Below are 12,883 nucleotides of genomic sequence, written 5' to 3' on the forward strand. Positions count from 1 at the left end.
GGGTGGGGGGGAGGGGTAAGGGTTCATTTCTCTTTTTGTTTCAAATACAAAAATGAAATAAGAAATGTCATGGACAATTCCTACTTCATTTTAAAGGAAAGCCTGTCTCTGTATTTATGAAAGTAACATCCCCCCTGGCTGAGCACTGACTAACAAAGTGTCGTGTTGGGGGCAGGCGTTCTGTGATGAACGCAGGGCTCTAAAGAGGATCACTCTCCAAAAATAGAAACGGTGCACCCTCCCAGAGTTTGTTTCAAACCAGAAATGTCCTGATCCAAAAATGACACAAAAATAAATACAAAAGCCAAAGCAGGATAAAACGGTCCATTCAAGTCCACAAGCGACTAGAATGCAAGTATAGTTCCTTACGCTGCTTAAGTCAACTTCACCAACACAGGACAGCCTTGGGTATTTCCAAACAAGGTTTCTATTTCTTCAAACCCCCAATGAAATCTAAACAATCCTCCTCTTGTTCCCGAAGGTGCTCGCCGATAACAGGCTTGGAAAGAACAATCCTCTCCTTGATGTCTGAAGTTTGGGTCTTCCTGGGTTATCCATCCCACCAGGCAACATGGAGAATGCCCCTCTCTCTGGCTCCAATGCGAAGAAGCCCAAGGTAGCGCACAGCTCCATAGCCTGCCTCTTCCACGCTCTCTCCAGGTTGTCGACCTCTCAGGACTCACGGAGTCCTCCCCCTTTTTATACTCTCATCTCTTTGACCCGCCCCCATGGAAATAACCCTACAAGAATATTCATTACATCTATGGGAGGGGGATCTAAACCCCTCTCCATGTATAACTCCACGATAAGCAGCAGGGCTGGGGAGCGCCTGGAACGCTCTCCTGAAAGAGGCAGTGAAAACAAGGACCCTGACAGAATTCAAACGGATGCGGGACAAACACAGAGGATCCCTGGTGGCTGGAGGAAGGAAATTAAGAACCGGGATACTCCGTGGTCATTTTTGGTGGGGTGACCTGCACGGAGCGGAGCATCTGCTGAGTAGAGTGGATGGAGCATTTTGGTCTGTATCTGCCATAATTTACTATGTTGCAAGTAAAACATACTCTGTCCAGTTTTTATGAATGTTGCTCATGGAATCGGCCGCGATGGTTTGGAATGTGGGGAATATAAATGCTATGAAATAAATAAATAAGCATGTCCAAAATACATCAGTGCGTGTCAAAAATTAATCTACCAATGTCCAGGAAAATCTGAAAATGGGGCGCCACGTGGTCTTGAAAACTCATGTACATCTCTGGAGCTGAATAATTCTTATGCTGATCCAGTGCAGTGCTCAGATTTCAGGGATTATATTATATGCTATTCTAATAGTGGGTGCTCAGATTTCAGCCATTTCAAGGACTACATCTGGTCTTAACGAGCTACATAGACTTCACCCTCTTCTGAGTCAAGAAGACTTGGCTCCTGAATTCATGAAGTAATAACATCCTGTACTGATTACTGCAATGCGCTCTACATTGGTGTACGGAAGAACAGCATCAGGAAATGACAGCAGGTGCAAAATGCTGCGATCCGCCTGCTGACAGGCATTAGATCATGGGATAGTATCACACCTACTTGGAAAAGTCCACACTGACTTCCAGTTGCTTTTTGTGTGCAATTTAAATGTCATTACTAACGTGGACTGGGTGCTGCTAACCTTAAAGATCCATTTATACCTTGTACTCTGAGTCGACATCTGAGATCTGCATAAAAGGCCATGCTGCAGATTCCTTCACTTAAAGAAGCAAGGTTAGTAAAAAAAAAAAAAAAGAAGCTTTTTCAGCTGCTGCCTTGTGTTTAGGGAACAAAGTTCCAGAAGAGGTTCGTTTAAATTTGGATCGTTCTGGGTTCAGACTTGCTATAAGAGACCAGGTCCACATTTTACCCATATGCAAGGAGGGCAGTAGACTCAGGGGCCAAATTTTTGAAGATATCATCGTCCCAAAGCTTAAAGCATGCCTGCGGGGATCCAGACGACAGCACGCCCTCCCCCCTTCCCTTCTGGCCTGTAGTGTGGGGCCTGTGAGCTGGCTCACCCCCCTTGCTTGGGTTCCCCTTAGTAACAGGAAACTTCTGCAGGGCTGTTGCAGGACCTGTGAGCATGTGCCCGCTCATAGTCTCTTTGCTATTCTTCACATTGCTGCAGTGGAGGGAGAGGGAGTGGGTGCAGAAGGAAAGGGTCTCAGATTAACACTTCATTTATACTGTCAGTGTCTCTGCAGGTTCTGTGTCATTCTAAAACTTTTACTTCTATAGAGCTAAGGTGTTGTGATACTGTTTCATTTTTTTAAATGAGATTTAAGTTAAATATGAGTCATAGTGCATTTGATTTTTATTATTAGTGTTAGTGCTATGAAATTATAATTTTATAAATATTTTGGGTTCTGTTTTGTCATACTTAATGTTATGCCATTTTACAGTAATATATTGTATTTTACTTGATTGTGTTGCTTGGTCTCGTTCCTTGCCTTCTGGAAAATCAGGGTAGAAATAAATAAAGGTGAGACAGTGCGGCATCAATGTCCCTCAGTTCACCTACCACAGCTTCTTCACGATTCTCTCCTCCTCGTGAAGGTACCGCTGCCGTTCCTGTTCCACTAGGACGCGCTGTCGCTGCACGGGGTCTTCCATCCTCTTCATGCCTTCAATCACTTTGCTATTGATTTCCAGCTCTGCTTTCTTTACCATCGCCCGCAGCAGTTCCTGGTTCTGCAGCTGTCGCACGAAAAAGAAAAGAAAAAAATGAAAATCAACCTCAGTCTCCCTGGCCTGACTAATGTCCCCGGCAATGCAACGTGTCGTGGTAGCACTCAGAAGTCAGCCTGCAAAATAAAAATAAACAAACAGCCCTTGAGCTAAATGCATTTTTTGTTTTATATTATTTCATCCATAAATGTTACTTCCAGGAGAAAGGGCAGAATCGGCACAGATTCCATTAACTTCGAAACAGTGCACCTGACTTCCAGCAAGAAGCTGACAGACAAAATGGGTTTGACTTCATTATGCTGCAGCTTCTTGGCCAGCGGTGGCTTTGGCTGTGTCCTGCCACAGAAATGGAAGACTTTCTATTATGTTCAAGACAGTAAGTGACGTCCTGTGGAGAATATCAATGATGAGCTCCCTGCCGTGTGCTCTGTGATAAGGGAATGGATGTCCTGGTCTGCAATCTGTTGCATTGCTAATCATAGTTTTTACTTTCTGATGCCTTTCAGCCTGTCTCTCTTCTGTTAGATTTCCTGCATGCAGTGTTTAGATCCTATAGATCCACTACAGAGGCTGCTCAAGGGTGCCACGGCTTCTTGTTCAGAAGCACTGAGAAAGTGCAGCACACAGTGCAGAGGGAGAGCAGAGGAGCAAAACCCCACTGGGATGGTGAAAACATTTCACTGGAAACACTGCTGAAAAACAGCAAAAGAAATGTAAACTTAACAGTAAAGGTCCAGCAGAGCAAATGGCTGGAATGTGCTGGACCTTTAAATGTTTTCTGTGGGTCATCCCTGCATTTGGCAAGATGTAAGTCCTTGTTACAGCACATTAACTCATCACAATCTCGTTGTGCCATGCAGCCACAAACATAAGGCTGGTTATTCCCCGAGGATGCCCTGTGACCAAAGGGTGAGCACAAGAATCTGGCATTAATAGAAACCATACAGTTTATTTATAAAGGTTTTGCTAGATGTTGTCCTTTAGGGAATCCAATCAATCAACAGAAGCTAAATATCCTCACCTACTAATTCACTCAATACAAAAAAGGAGGATGTATTATGTTCTTTTTTATAATTTTTAAAGTGCTCAATAAATTATCCTTATAAACTAATTACATAGGAACGAATACCATCAGTATTAGTAAAAATGGAATTTAATCCATCGCCTCTCGCCACGCAATGGGCCTCAGGCAAATTCAGCGTTTATTCAAGCACTAGATGTATAATCATTTGGTATCGTTCCTCTGTTTATTCAAAAACATTTTTTAATTTTAATCCACTAAAATTTTTTTTTATATTATTTTCAAAATTCGTTTTATCCCAAAACCCAAAAGCTCATTTATTTGTGTATTTCTAAGATGTCTTATACTTATTTTATCCTTACACAATTTAAATGTCCACCGTCATTTGATTTGTTTAATCATTGAAATCCTAGAATGAAATCCTAGAATAAATTATACTTAGCCCCACTGTAGATGTATTATTTCTCAATTTGAGAAATAATACATCTACATCTACAGTGGGGCTAAGTATAATTTATTCTAGGATTTCATTCTAGGATTTCAATGATTAAACAAATCAAATGACGGTGGACATTTAAATTGTGTAAGGATAAAATAAGTATAAGACATCTTAGAAATACACAAATAAATGAGCTTTTGGGTTTTGGGATAAAACGAATTTTGAAAATAATATAAAAAAATTTTTAGTGGATTAAAATTAAAAAATGTTTTTGAATAAACAGAGGAACGATACCAAATGATTATACATCTAGTGCTTGAATAAACGCTGAATTTGCCTGAGGCCCATTGCGTGGCGAGAGGCGATGGATTAAATTCCATTTGCACTAATACTGATGGTATTCGTTCCTATGTAATTAGTTTATAAGGATAATTTATTGAGCACTTTAAAAATTATAAAAAAGAACATAATACATCCTCCTTTTTTGTATTGAGTCCTTTAGGGAATACCATATATATTCATGTATAAAACGAGAAATTTATGCTGGAAAATAGGCCCCAAAAAGCCGGTTTGACTTATGCACGCATACTATTCGTTTTTCCATATATACTATAAAGTCCCTGAAGTATGCGCATAAGTACGCATGAACTGCCGGAATGGAGCAGAGTTAGCTACATAGGTTAAGTGGCTAACTCTAACATTCGGGGTTAGCCGCTTAACTTATGCAGCTAACTCTGGTTATGCCTCTGATCTGACCTAAAGTTAGTGCGACGCGAGATGTTTTTTTTTTAATTCGACCATGGCTTTTCTTGAATTCTTAACTTCCTGATAGATCACTCATTTTAAACTTCGACTTAAACATGGGTCAATGCATTTCAATGGATTTTGGTCTCAAAATCACCTATCGACTTATAAGAACATAAGAAAATGCCATACTGGGTCAGACCAAGGGTCCATCAAGCCCAGCATCCTGTTTCCAACAGTGGCCAATCCAGGTCATAGGAACCTGGCAAGTACCCAAAAACTAAGTCTATTCCATGTAACCATTGCTAATGGCAGTGGCTATTCTCTAAGTGAACTTAATAGCAGGTAATGGACTTCTCCTCCAAGAACTTATCCAATCCTTTTTTAAACACAGCTATACTAACTGCACTGACCACATCCCCTGGTAACAAATTCCAGAGTTTAATTGTGCGTTGAGTAAAAAAGAACTTTCTCTGATTAGTTTTAAATGTGCCCCATGCTAACTTCATGGAGTGCCCCCTAGTCTTTCTACTATCCGAAAGAGTAAATAACCGATTCACATCTACCCGTTCTAGACCTCTCATGATTTTAAACACCTCTATCATATCCCCCCTCAGTCGTCTCTTCTCCAAGCTGAAAAGTCCTAACCTCTTTAGTCTTTCCTCGTAGGGAAGCTGTTCCATTCCCCTTATCATTTTGGTAGCCCTTCTCTGTACCTTCTCCATCGCAATTATATCTTTTTTGAGATGCGGCGACCAGAACTGTACACAGTATTCAAGGTGCGGTCTCACCATGGAGCGATACAGAGGCATTATGACATTTTCCGTTTTATTCACCATTCCCTTTCTAATAATTCCCAACATTCTGTTTGCTTTTTTGACTGCCGCAGCACACTGAACCGACGATTTCAATGTGTTATCCACTATGACATCTAGATCTCTTTCTTGGGTTGTAGCACCTAATATGGAACCTAACATTGTGTAATTATAGCATGGGTTATTTTTCTCTATATGCATTACCTTGCACTTATCCACATTAAATTTCATCTGCCATTTGGATGCCAAATTTTCCAGCCTCACAAGGTCTTCCTGCAATTTATCACAATCTGCTTGTGCTTTAACTACTCTGAACAATTTTGTGTCATCTGCAAATTTGATTATCTCACTCGTCGTATTTCTTTCCAGATCATTTATAAATATATTGAAAAGTAAGGGTCCCAATACAGATCCCTGAGGCACTCCACTGTCCACTCCCTTCCACTGAGAAAATTGTCCATTTCATCCTACTCTCTGTTTCCTGTCTTTTAGCCAGTTTGCAATCCACGAAAGGACATCGCCACCTATCCCATGACTTTTTATTTTTCCTAGAAGCCTCTCATGAGGAACTTTGTCAAATGCCTTCTGAAAATCCAAGTATACTATATCTACCGGTTCACCTTTATCCACATGTTTATTAACTCCTTCAAAAAAGTGAAGCAGATTTGTGAGGCAAGACTTGCCTTGGGTAAAGCCATGCTGACTTTGTTTCATTAAACCATGTCTTTCTATATGTTCTGTGATTTTGATGTTTAGAACACTTTCCACTATTTTTCCTGGCACTGAAGTGAGGCTAACCGGTCTGTAGTTTCCCGGATCACCCCTGGAGCCCTTTTTAAATATTGGGGTTACATTTGCTATCCTCCAGTCTTCAGGTACAATGGATGATTTTAATGATAAGTTACAAATTTTTACTAATAGGTCTGAAATTTCATTTTTTAGTTCCTTCAGAACTCTGGGGTGTATACCATCCGGTCCAGTTGATTTACTACTCTTCAGTTTGTCAATCAGGCCTACCACATCTTCTAGGTTCACCGTGATTTGATTCAGTCCATCTGAATCTTTACCCATGAAAACCTTCTCCATTACGGGTACCTCCCCAACATCCTCTTCAGTAAACACCGAAGCAAAGAAATCATTTAATCTTTCCGCGATAGCCTTATCTTCCCTAAGTGCCCCTTTAACCCCTCGATCATCTAACGGTCCAACTGACTCCCTCACAGGCTTTCTGCTTCGGATATATTTAAAAAAGTTTTTACTGTGAGTTTTTGCCTCTACTGCCAACTTCTTTTCAAATTCTCTCCTAGCCTGTCTTATCAATGTTTTACATTTAACTTGCCAATGTTTATGCTTTATCCTATTTTCTTCTGTTGGATCCTTCTTCCAATTTTTGAATGAAGATCTTTTGGCTAGAATAGCTTCTTTCACCTCCCCTTTTAACCATGCCGGTAATCGTTTTGCCTTTTTTCCACCTTTCTTAATGTGTGGAATACATCTGGACTGTGCTTCTAGGATGGTATTTTTTAACAATGACCACGCCTCTTGGACATTTTTTACTTTTGTAGCTGCTCCTTTCAGTTTTTTTCTAACAATTTTTCTCATTTTATCAAAGTTTCCCTTTTGAAAGTTTAGCACGAGAGCTGTGGATTTGCACACTGTTCCTCTTCCAGTCATTAAATCAAATTTGATCATATTATGATCACTATTGCCAAGCGGCCCCACCACCGTTACCTCTCTCACCAAGTCCTGTGCTCCACTGAGAATTAGATCTAAAATTGCTCCCTCTCTCGTTGGTTCCTGAACCAATTGTTCCATAAAGCTATCGTTTATTCCATCCAGGAACGTTATCTCTCTAGCGTGACCCGATGATACATTTACCCAGTCAATATTGGGGTAATTGAAGTCTCCCATTATTACTGCACTACCAATTTGGTTAGCTTCCCTAATTTCTCTTACCATTTCACTGTCCGTCTCACCATCTTGACCAGGTGGGCGGTAGTATACCCCTATCACTATAGTCTTCACTGACAAACAAGGGATTTCTACCCATAAAGATTCAATTTTGTATTTAGTCTCATGCAGGATGTTTATCCTGTTGGACTCTATGCCATCCCGGACATAAAGTGCCACAGCTCCTCCCGAGTGCTCCTCTCTGTCATTGCGATATAATTTGTACCCCGGTATAGCACTGTCCCATTGGTTATCCTCTTTCCACCATGTCTCTGAGATGCCAATTAAGTCTATGTCATCATTTACTGCTATACATTCTAATTCTCCCATCTTACTTCTTAGACTTCTGGCATTAGCATACAAACATTTCAAAGTTTGTTTTTTGTTTGTATTATCATTCTGCTTTTTAATTGATAGGGATAAGTTTGAATTTTGTAGCTCAGGTGAGTTTTTAGTTACAGGCACTTGGACTGCTTTTCTAATTATTGGAACCTCACTGTCAGGATGCCCTAATTCTAATGCATCATTAGTATCCTTTAAAGATACCTCTCTCCGAACCATGCGCTGCTGAGTGACTGTCGGCTTTCCCCTTTGTTCTAGTTTAAAAGCTGCTCTATCTTCTTTTTAAAGGTTAGCACCAGCAGTCTGGTTCCACCCTGGTTAAGGTGGAGCCCATCCCTTCGGAAGAGACTCCCCCTTCCCCAAAAGGTTCCCCAGTTCCTAACAAAACTGAATCCCTCTTCCTTGCACCATCGTCTCATCCAAGCATTGAGACTCCGGAGCTCTGCCTGCCTCTGGTGACCTGCGCGTGGAACAGGGAGCATTTCAGAGAATGCTACCCTGGAGGTTCTGGATTTAAGCTTTCTACCTAAGAGCCTAAATTTGGCTTCCAGAACCTCCCTCCCACATTTTCCTATGTCGTTGGTGCCCACATGTACCACGACAGCCGGCTCCTCCCCAGCACTGTCTAAAATCCTATCTAGGTGACGCGTGAGGTCCGCCACCTTCGCACCAGGTAGGCATGTTACCAGGCGATCCTCACGCCCACCAGCCACCCAGCTATCTACATTCCTAATAATCGAATCACCAACTATGACGGCCGACCTAACCCTTCCCTCCTGGGCAGTAGGCCTTGGGGAGATATCCTCAGTGCGAAAGGACAATGCATCACCTGGAGAGCAGGTCCTTGCTACAGGATCCTTTCCTGCTGTACCTGGTTGGTGCTCTCCCATCATGAGACCTTCTTCCTCCAAGGCAGCACCAGGGCTGCCAGTCTGAAGTTGGGACTTGACTACTATGTCCCTGAAGGTCTCATCTATATACCTCTCTGTCTGCCTCAGCTCCTCCAGGTCTGCCACTCTAGCCTCCAGAGATCGGACTCGTTCTCTGAGAGCCAGGAGCTCTTTGCATCGCATGCACATATATAACTTCTCACCGGTGGGTAAAAAATCATACATGTGACACTCGATGCAAAAGACATGAGATAGAATTATACACAAGTATATAACAGTAACCTTTTTATATAGATCAGGCCCTACGAATTTTAGTTTACGATTCCTCAAAAAAAAAAAGGAGAACAAGAGAACACGCTAAGCATCACAAGCTTTCTTTCAGTCTTGTTCGTGTCTTGCCTTGCCAAGCACAATGACTCTGAGTACTTAGGTGTTCAAACTCCATATGTGTTTTGCTGCAAGGGGTTTGCCTTAACACAAACCAACCCTCACTTGTGGGAAAAAAAAGGTCAAAGCAGTGGAAGGATTGCCCTATGGACTGACAAGTGACAATTATGTGAAACTGAGGAGGCCGCTGGTCACATGCTGGTGACTAAAGTAAAACAGAGTCTAAGAAGGTGAAAATGCTGGTCCTTTTTATGACTTACTAACCACTGCTTGCACCAGGAACCCTCAGCCTGCTGTCTGTGAGCCTCAGGTGGCTGTTCAGGGTCCTCAAGGTGGCTCTTTTAGGCTTTGATATCTTTTTGGGCACAGAATCCAATGGAACTGTAGTGAAAACTGAAGGACAGACTGAGGAGGGCAGCTGAGCAAGGCATTTTAGGATTTGGTTCACCGTGAAAGTGTTTAATAAAGCGTGAGCACTACTGGCCTGCTACTCCAGGTCGCCTTGTCTCATGAAAAGTCTCCCCCCGCCTAATGGACGATGGCTCTGGTCAATATGCAATCAGCAGTAACAAAAATCCTGTTTTCATGAGACTTCCAAATAAAATCCTACTCAAGAGGCAGAACGAAACGGTAATTTTTAGACTTCCTAAAAAGAAAATATCCTCGGAAAAGCCTTTAGAAATGTTTAGTCCACCAAGCCAGGCAGAGGGCGCTCTCTGAAAGCTAACGCTAGATACTGGGCAGGAAGTTACTGGAGATGGCAGCCATTAGGTTGGTGAGAAAAGGCTGGTTTTGTTCTCTTAAGGGCTTCTCTTTCTTTTTTTTCTAGCAAAGAAGGACTCTTTAAATTAAAACCTTACCCTGAAAAGGTAAATCACAAAACTGTGAAATGGATTAACAAAGGCTGGGTGCTTTTGTAATCCAATTGCTCTTTATATTGTGTAAACAGGCTAAAACGGCTCTAATCAAACTGGCAATGCAGATCCGGTTCCATTAGTTTACAACATCTACTGATTAACAGTGTCAATGCAGTTCTAGCCCTTCTCCCTGGGTAAGGGGTGAATACTGTTCTGTCCTGTCCCTTTCCCAGGCTCCTACACGGTCAAGGGCCTGAAGTATGGGCAGGACTCCCGTAGGTACCGATGGAAAGAAAAGAAAGGCAGGGTTACATTAATATACAAGTGGCTAATCATTCCATTAATATAATTAATTCTGGAGCTAAAATATAATTAGCCGTACAATCTATTAAGTGTCAAACTTTATAATAATCATCATTTATGTGGTAATGTGGGGGTAATGGGCTTATGCATGAAACGAATGAAAATAAATGCCTATAATTAGAAAAACACTCTCACAAAGCATTACATTTATAATTATTAATGGCAAGAGGTTTTCAGAACGAACAAAGATGCCATGAAAATGTGCAGGGGAAAGAAAGTTCATTATCACCCATTAAAATGTACAGGGTTTTAAAATCAATCTCTTGGTTTGGAAGCCAAGCTCCTGTTCACCGCATCCACCTTAAGCTATCCGAGAGAAGATTTGCAATGATTTATTGATGTACTACAAGTTTTTGAGAATGTATTTTGATGTATTACTTTGCTTGCTGTACTCTGTAACGTTTTTTCCTGGCATATATGGCTATGCGCAGCTGTACAATACTATGTTATAACCCGCGTGGTTATAAAATATGCGTTGTCTACCCCACAGCATCAGTGCATATATTCGCGTCCACGTGAGTATTTCAATGCATTGACCATGCAAACTTTTCCTACCTATTTTAAAAATATACGTACATATATTTTACGCACCAAAATAAAGCAGGCCTTCCTCGCATAGAACCTGATTTACGCATGCAAGTCGGTATATTTTAAAACATGCATGCGTAATTGTAAGGACCAGTTTTACCAATTCCCCCACCAGTTTGCCCAGTCCTTCTCCAGGTCATCGAGACCTTCCTGGCCCTTCAGCCTGAACTCCCCTAGTTCACCCAGACCACTCATCCAGCCAATACTACACAACAAACACGTTTACTATCACTTATGTACGGTAATCGGCAGGCGTAAGATTCAGCGGATAAGGTGCCAGATGTACACGTGCATGTTTTTTCAAACAGCAACCTAGGTGGGTAACTGTTGGCCCCATGCCGGTACATCCCCTACGTCGCCCCTTTCTTAAGTGCGTATATGTGAGCAAGAAATGTAATGCGTATGTGTACTTTTGATTTCTATAAAATAAAGAATAAAACGAGTACATGCTATTTATGTGCATACATGCTAATTTGCACGCGCGGAGCGGTTTGAAAATTACCCCTATGGCTTTTTGCACTGAATCTTGATACTTAACTATCAGCCACCCATGACGGCTCTTTTTATTCCGCATACACAGGTACAATGTCAAAAGCCCTGGCAGGAAGTGCCCCTGTCCAATGCCACATGGGAAAGCTTTTAATGGAAGAATCCTGCAACAGTGTGGAGGAACAGGACAAGGACAGCTGCAGGCAGTTCATTTCCTTGGTGTCAGCTCCAGAAATGAAATGCACATCCACAAACATGAATTCAGTCTACAGCTTGGCATTTTCATGTGATTTAATTGCATAATTATTCCCATTTACTGGCAAACAGAGAAAATTTCATGCAGATTTGCTATTCTATCACAGGGCAGAGTGGAACAGAATTTCTAATGCATTAAATATATATATATTTTTACACTAATTATAATAAGTAAGATAAAACACATCAATGACAGCAGGATTACTAAGCTTACTATCTGTGTAAAGAGGTATTTGAACTACATCATTTATATAACATACCCACTAAAGAAATGCTACCCTGTTCCTGATGTAATCATAGAAAGATAAATTTTCAAAATGTTACGTGCATACAAATCAGCACAAATGCATGTAAGTAGCCTATACCCGCACACTCCATATTTTATAGAAGTCAGAAATAAGCGCGTATATTCGCTTTCATACGGACTTTCCCGTGTAGAAAGAGGGGCGGTCCCAGAGGGGCCAGTACTTACATGGGCAAGACGCTCTTTTAAAAAAGACACTTACATTTTCCAGCTTCCTCGCGTATTGCTACAACGGTTAATTTTCTGGCGCAAGTGATATTAAACGTGTTTACTGTGTAGCACTGACTGGGTGGGAGGTCAGGGTGAACTGGGGGGGGGGGGGGGGGGGTGGAATTTCCAGCCGTTGAACCAGGAAGATCTCGATCTGGAGAAGGCCTGGGAAAACCGGTGAACCAATTGGTAAAAATGGTTACTGTCATTTTCCCGCTCATGTTTTAAAGCTGGGACGTACGCGAGCACATCCTACTTCACTTTCCAGCATAAACTATACACCTGTGTATTTTAAAAACAGGTAGGAAGAGTACGCGCGGTCACTGCATTGATAAGATGTTGTTTCAGTGCACTGCCTGTGTATGCACTGAAACTCACACGCGCGCACGTTCCGGGGTGGCGAGCGAACTGCGTATTTTATAAATCGCACACGCGAATTACAAAATGCTAAGGCAAAAAATGTGCGGCCATAACTGCACATACACGCCACCGCACGCAATTGTTTACAATTATCCTTTCA

At 41.7% G+C, this 12,883-nt stretch overlaps 1 protein-coding gene across 20 annotated transcripts in view; it reads right to left on the reverse strand.

The window, feature by feature from the left end:
• KIAA1217 (KIAA1217 ortholog) overlaps positions 1 to 12,883 on the reverse strand; it is a 925,495-nt gene that overhangs the window by 57,587 nt on the left and 855,025 nt on the right. For all 20 annotated transcript variants that reach the window (XR_003854495.1, XR_003854494.1, XR_003854493.1 and 17 more), the window contains one exon: positions 2,543 to 2,718. Coding sequence is in view for 17 of the 20 variants with exons in the window: in XM_029588689.1 (XP_029444549.1) it covers positions 2,543 to 2,718 (176 nt within the window). In the remaining 3 variants the exon portion in view is untranslated. The remainder of the gene's footprint in view (positions 1 to 2,542; positions 2,719 to 12,883) is intronic.

This window comes from Rhinatrema bivittatum, chromosome 2, assembly GCF_901001135.1.
Source record: "Rhinatrema bivittatum chromosome 2, aRhiBiv1.1, whole genome shotgun sequence".
In the NCBI taxonomy this organism is placed as follows: Eukaryota; Metazoa; Chordata; class Amphibia; order Gymnophiona; family Rhinatrematidae; genus Rhinatrema; species Rhinatrema bivittatum.